General features: G+C 37.3%; 1 protein-coding gene across 1 annotated transcript in view; it reads left to right on the forward strand.

Moving 5' to 3' along the window:
• CFAP43 (cilia and flagella associated protein 43) overlaps nucleotides 1–7,373 on the forward strand; it is an 86,402-nt gene that overhangs the window by 69,573 nt on the left and 9,456 nt on the right. Inside the window, 3 exon segments of the mRNA XM_023532723.1 lie at nucleotides 734–859; nucleotides 3,658–3,777; nucleotides 6,542–6,649. Coding sequence (XP_023388491.1) covers nucleotides 734–859; nucleotides 3,658–3,777; nucleotides 6,542–6,649 — 354 coding nt within the window.

The raw sequence follows: 7,373 nt of genomic DNA on the forward strand, positions 1-7,373 counted from the left end.
TCTCAGCTTCCCTCCCTGCCCCTGGCTCCTTCCCAGAGCACTGATGCCAGACACCGAGCCCTGATGGACATGATGGGAGGAGTTCTGGAAGTCAAGAAGGAAGACATTTTGAGAATGGTGAGATTTCTGGACATCCTTGTGGAAGGTGGAATGGGGTGGTGGATGTTACTTAAATTTGACCATTTTTGCTATATGAACCTGAGTTTTAAAAATTCTACAGCAATAAATAGACAACCTCTCAATACCTTATATACATATCACATCAGGCAAATAAGAAATCTGAATCTGCCTTCTAATCTGACAAAAAAGCAAACCAACAGGCAAAACCAAACAACCACATTGGTTTTTGTCTCTACAGAAAGCAGGGATAACGCTGCACCTGTAATTCTCCAGATACACCAAGAAACATTCTCTTTGATACCTGACATATATGGTATCCTTGGAGCTTCAGGCATAGTTCTAGGTATCAACATATCAACACGCACTTTCAAACCTGTCCCATAAGAGTCTGGGTACATTCCAAACTGCTCACCCTCACTTAAGTCATAGAAAAACATTTGTAACATTTTTTCATAACTTTTGGTCAAAGTGTCAGTTCATTGTCTTGCCAGTGTGAAGAACTGTACCCTGTTAAAGGGCTCTTTTTTTTTTAAACTATCATGATAACTGAGCTTTTGTTGTACAGTTACATTTATGTTTGAGATATAATATATGCTTTTCTTTACATCTTCAGGTGATTTCTCAACCTGCTTTCATGGCAAAACCTGATGCTCTATGGTCTGAAGAGGAAAAAAAGCAATTCAAAGATTATGAGAAAAAAGTCAAGGAGTTAAATGAAGAAAAAGATAAGTATAGAAAGGTCAGAAGAGCAAGCAAAGAATTAATATACTCTACCATATCCAGAGTTTTGTTTCAGTATATTTTCAAATTAATTGTTCTTGATTTTCTCAGTGTCTTTAGTAGCTTAAGGATAGTATTTCAGCTTAAAAATACTCAAGATAATTTGGGAAAGTAGGTGGATATAAATTTAAAGAATTAGAACAATTTAAAACAAAAAGAACATTTTTCAATGTTTTTTTTTTAAAGTTCTTATTGATTTCAACATTTCCCACATGTTGCAATTCATTTTATCTTCCATTCATTCTTCAAATGTTTGATGAATACCTGTTATAGTATGTTCAAGGCACTGCTCTATATTGTCTACACCTACTGGAGTTCAGAACAAATCTTGCTTGATTTGTTCTCAGACTTAAGGAAAGAACGTGAGAGAATGACACAATCAGTGCAGCACGTACTTTCCAGTTCTAATTTGAGATTTTTGCTATTCTACTTTTATCTTCTTCCATCACAAAGAAACATTCCCACATCAAAATTGCCCACAATTATAATGGAGGTATAAAAGTTTTTGGTATACAACCAAATACATAATATTTCTTCTTCTGTGAAGAAAGTAAAATTACACCATCATCTGAGGCAGGACATTTTGCCAGCTTAATAGTGGCTGTATCTCATGAACAACTCCTGGGAACCTATTGTTAACCTGTCCCTATTTTTATTCACTGCGGTCCCCTGACAGGGCCCTTGCATTTTATCCTTACATAGTACTTACCTGAAAGCCAAACTGAGTAGATCTGAATGCAGTAAAGATTTCAAGGAGTTCGAGAATACAAATAAGGTGGTAGCATTTACTCCATGGTCTTGCCTTATAAGACAGTGCACTGCCTATACCCCTACTTCTCTACCCCTACTTCTCTGCACCTTGGTCATACTCACCTGATAAAACCCAGCAGCCTTGATTAAACCCAGTACTAGGCCTTCTCTGCACCCACACCCACAGTGGATAAAGAAAAATATGGTGCTTTCATTCCATTTCCCCACTAGCTTAGTCCACATTATCTGGGGGACCTTGTTAAAAATTCAGATTCAGATTCAGATTCAGATTCAGATATTCTGAGAAAATGGAAGCATCCCAAGCTTTCTAACAAGCAACCAGATAGTGCAGCTGCTTCTGGTGAGCTGACTACACTTTAAGAAGCAAGGTCCAAGAGCAGCGGTCCCCAACCTTTTTGGCACCAGGGACCAGTGCTCCTATGAGAATCTAATGCCTGCTGATCTGAGGTGGAGCTGAGGTGGTGAAGCTAGTGCTGGGGAGCAGCTGCAAATACAGATGAAGTTTTGCTCACCTGCCGCTCACCTCCTGCTGTGTGGCCCAGTTCTTAATAGGCCACTGACCAGGACCAGTCTATGGCCCAGGGGTTGGGGACCCCTGTCCTAGAGGACCACTTCACATGTTCTCGATCCTTGAACTTCCAACACCTGACTCCCTCAACTCTCTCTCATTTTATTTTCTGTTTCACTGGGCAAAGAGAAGCAACTAGAAGAGATTTTCCTTACTCTTCTACTACAACGTCCCACCAACCTGCGCTAAATCCATAGACTCTCCCTGCCTGTTTCTTACGGATGACATGGCCTTGCATCTACCCAAGGCCGGTCCTCCACTTGTGCACTAGATCCATCCCATCTTACACATTCAAAATTGTTACTCCAGCAATTTGCTCCTATTTCTGACATCATTGGTGCTTCCCTCTGTATTAGATTTTTCCCACCAGCATAGACACATTGTTATAATCTTATACATTGTATACATCTCTCATCTTGTACAAAAAGAAAAGAAAAAGACTCCCTTGAAGGAGATTCTGAAGTTTGTCCTACTGTTCTTGTGACTTTGATGTTAGTCTGAATTTATTTCAAAAGAAAAACAGAAAAAAACTCCCACTTTCTTCTCAGTCCACTACTCAATATCTTCTCAAAAAACTTCAAAAATGATTTATGTTCACTGTCTCAAATTTCTCTCTTCCCAATTTAAAAAATAATAATAATAATAAAGGAGCAGAGAGGAGGGGAGGGGCATAAATATTGAACAAATGATAAAGCAAATTGGGCATAATATTAACAACTGATTAAATTGGTTAAAAGTATATGAGAATTCTTTGTACTGTTCCTGCAACTTTTCTGTAAATTTGAACTTGTGTCAAAACTTAAAAGTTACCAAAAAAATTATTGTTCTCCTTAAAAGATATAAATTTATAGCTTTTCACTTACCTACTGTGTGCTTAGCTCTAAGTCCTGGTGGAATTTTTTAAAAAGAGGGTGGGACTTTCTCCCTGATATAGAACCATTTGGAGGGACAAAACATATAGAAAATGAGAAAGAGTACATATATATTCACTTCTTAGTTTCTTAAGATAAAAAAAAAAAAATCCATGAAGATGCATTCATAGCTTTTTAAAATATCAAGATTTTTTTTCCAGGCCAGATAGTGTACCTAGAAATTTCTGTCCTATATAGAGTCAGAATTTTTTAGAAAGATTTACTGTAATTTGTTTTACTAAGCCTACTGCTGCCTGCATCATTAGCCATGACCAGTGATTTTTAACATTTTTTTCCAGTGTAATCTTTTTCAAGCAAAAATCTCAGACTCACAATATAGTAAACAAATCAGGGTGGGAACATCTCCGGTCCTTAGGGGGCAGAGATCTCAGAACACCTCAAAGGACTTGCTGGCCACCTGCCCTACCCTCGTGGCAAATGTAAACACCACTTGCAAGGGGCATTTGATGCTCCTAAACATTAACTTTGCTATTGTCTTCCTTTCAGTCATTAGAAGCAGAATTGAAGAAACTTCAAAACTCAATCCAAGAGAGCACACAGAATTTCGACGAACATTTGAAAAGGCTTTTTAAAAGGAGAGTGAAGGCAGAGATGGTTGTGAACCAGGTAAATAAAAGTTTTACTTACATGACTTTTTCTTTTAAGGAGCCTCCAGGGCCTCTCAGTGTTATGGGGTTAAAGAACAACACCCTTCCTGGCACCAGGGTCCTGCAGGCTGTGGCCCTGGCTCCCGCTCCCACCTCATCTGTGCCGCCCTCTCACTCACTTGCCACACTCCTTCCTCTGCTGCCTTGAACACACCAGTGTCGTCCTTCCTCCCAACTCTGCCAGTAATACTCTCCGCCAACTTCTCTGCACCCTAGCCTGTATCTATCTGTCTGTCAGGTACCAGCTTAAAAGCTAGTTCCTAAGACTAGGGTAGATTTGCTTTTTATATACTATGTTCTTCTACTTTCTATTACTTATTGCAACTGGATTTTACTTTTCGTGAGGTTATTTTTAATACCCTTAAGACTATAAGCTCCATGAGGGTACTTTTAATACCCTCAAGACTATAAGCTCCATGAGGGTAGGGACTGAGTCTGTCTTGTTTATCCCTGAATCTCCAGCTATTTGAAAAGGGCTAGGCTCATACTGTACGTTAAATGAATAAATAGTCCACATGCCCAAAAGATCAGATGAAAAAAATCAGCAGTAAGAATAGAAATGAAGTGTGACTAGAAGCAAGAAGACCAAGGGAGTGAAGCCTTTAAATTTTGAGAGAAAATTATTCCTAACATTGGATTCTGTACCTGGGCAAACCATTAACTGAGTATAAGAGAAGAATAATAACATTTTGAGAAATGCAAGGTCTCGAAAATTTATATACACCCATTCTCAGGGAGCTATTCGAAGATATGTCTCACCAAAGCAAGGGGCCAACGAAAAAAGATGAGAGTAGTTAAGGGAACCTCCAGGAGGACGTCTGTAACCTCAGGGTCCCAAGAAGAGGTACACCCAAAGGGTTACATTTAAGAGAATTTAACGCAGGAACTCTTTACTGAGGTATGGGCAGGGTTAAGGGAAACAACAGAGAGTGGCGAAACGCATGGAGACTAGAAACAATGGGAAGCCAACGAGGCAACAGGACCTGGCAGACCTGCAGCCATGGGAGAGGGGCCATTTCTCCCATAGAACACAATGACCGGCCCAGCGGGAAGAGAATATATGCAGGTGAGAAGAGATTGGGAATGAATGCCCCAGCATTAGTCATAAAACGGCCAAAAAATAGAAACAATCCAAATGTCCAACAACTATGAATAGATAAGTAAAATATACTTTATCCATATAATAGAATATTATTTGGCAATAAAAGTAGTAACAGATGCTACAACAAGGATGAACCTTGAAAACATGCTAAGCTAAAGAAGCCTGACACCCAAGGCCACATATCGAATGATTCCATTTATATAAAATGTCCAGAATAGGCAAATTCATAGAGACAGAAAGTTAATTAGTGATTGCCTTGGGGCAGAGGCAGGGAGCCCCTGGGAGGTGTGGGAAGAAATATGAAATGACTGCTAAAGGATTTATTTTTCAGAGCGATGAAATATTCTGAAATTGATTGTGGCGATGGTTGTACAACTCTGTGAATATACTAAAACCATTGATTTATACAACTTAAATAAGTGAATTATATGCATTGTGAGCTACATCTTAACAAAGCTGTTATTTTTAAGAGATATGCTTAGAACACCTTTCAAATAAGATAATGAAGAAGCTATTGAAGACTACTAGATGATGTCAAAAGGACTCAGGAGCCAATTTTAAAAGCTCCCCTACATGGGACAAGTTAAGATTCAACAATGATAATAATTACAATTAACTAAAACCCATCAATTTTTTTTAACTTATGAATTTGTGATATTTTAAAAAGAAAAAATGCCAATTGTTCACTTTGAGAGGATAACAACCAATGCATTATCTAAAAACTGATAAAGAGAAAGCATCAAGTATTTTTTCTGCCTTCTTATATAAACTATACCACTAGGTAACCAAAAAGCAAATAAGAAGCACCTCTTACAAAAAGAATTTCAATTAATAAATGAAAAAGAAATAGAGAAATAGAATATTACCACTTTGCAACTCTCAAAAGGCAGACAATCCAATATTTTATGTGTCCCGATCAAAGAACAATATCACCTACGGTCTTGCCAAAGGGACCAAACCTGGGTCTGATCAAATCTCTGATCCAGGTGCCAATTTTCACGAAATACATAGGATGAAGGACCCTAATAAACTCATCATAAGTCTGCAGTTCATAAAACCCAGATTAGGTGAAACTGTAAATAACTACAAATAAATGTAAGGAAAAGAAAGGAATGGAAGGGAATCTGTGGAGTATAAGAGACTTAAGAATGTGATCATTTTTTTAATGGAGAAGTTATACTGTAGTGCCTAGAAATACATATTTAGGTAATAAAACTATAAAGAAACACAAGAAAGTGATTACTATAAATCAGAACAATGGTTATTATTGGGACTGAGATTACAATGAGGACACATGGAAAGGGACTTCCAGCAGTGGCAAAGTTGTTTCTTGAACTGGGTGGTGACGAAAACGGTGTTTGCCTTTGTAATAACTCGTTAAACTATACATTTGTTTTATGTATTTTTCTGTATCTGTTTTATACTGAAAAGATGAAAAAGGTAAAATAACTGAGCAGTTATTGTAACAGTTTATATCCCTGTTTTCTTAAAAAAAGAATTTATTACTTGTATGTCATAAACTTGCTTGATGAGTGCCAAGTCTGTGACTCTCAATAGAAAATCCTTTCTTTGGTAGGATTATTGATCATTTATTCCCCCCTCCTTTTAAATATTTCTACAGGAAGAATTGAAAATAAATAACCTTGTTTTTTCTTTACTGTTGGATGAAGAAATAAACTCCAGAGAAGCATTCCTAAACAACTACGTTGCAAGGAAGCAGGATGAGAAGGTAAATATAGTATCCGATATCTAAGTACAAGAATTTTTGGATAGACATGCTCCTTGTTAAGAGCTCAGATGCCTTGACCCTTCCTTCCTTCCACTTTCCAACTCACCTGTGTGTGTTCCGTAGCTCCCTGTCTGGAACTTTGCTCCCAGAGTTCAGTAAAAGCATCCATCTCAATCTGTTAATAAAGTTATGTGATTATGCATTTGCAATCATTTAGTCAAAAGAATCATATACCTTTCATATGACATATGGTTTATAAAATGAGGCCATATAGCTTCATGGTTGAAAGGACTTGCTTTTAATCTCTGCCTGGCTGTGGGACCTTGGACGAGACATACAGCCTTTTAAGATATTTGCAGACTCTTCAGTAGGGAATATTGTTCTCTCTGGATCTTTCGTAACCCTAAGTTTTACTAATCATGTATGCATTGGGTTAGCTTATAGAATAAAAAGTTATCATATTCTTAAAAACTATCTAATAAATAAGACCATGAACAAATATGCTTCATTAAAGAGACAATGAAAGATAAATACTTGTCACAGTAATTTTCAAAATATTTCTATTTTTATTGGTAACATTAATAAGAGACACTTACGAATGAATGATTTAAAGTATCATATATGATATGCGTACTTACTTTTTGCTAAGAGTATTAAACAGCTTCCACAAAGCACTTTCTAAATATAACCCTACTCATAACAGCCCTTCAGTGTATTAGAGTTC

Source organism: Pteropus vampyrus, unplaced genomic scaffold, assembly GCF_000151845.1.
Source record: "Pteropus vampyrus isolate Shadow unplaced genomic scaffold, Pvam_2.0 Scaffold89, whole genome shotgun sequence".
In the NCBI taxonomy this organism is placed as follows: Eukaryota; Metazoa; Chordata; class Mammalia; order Chiroptera; family Pteropodidae; genus Pteropus; species Pteropus vampyrus.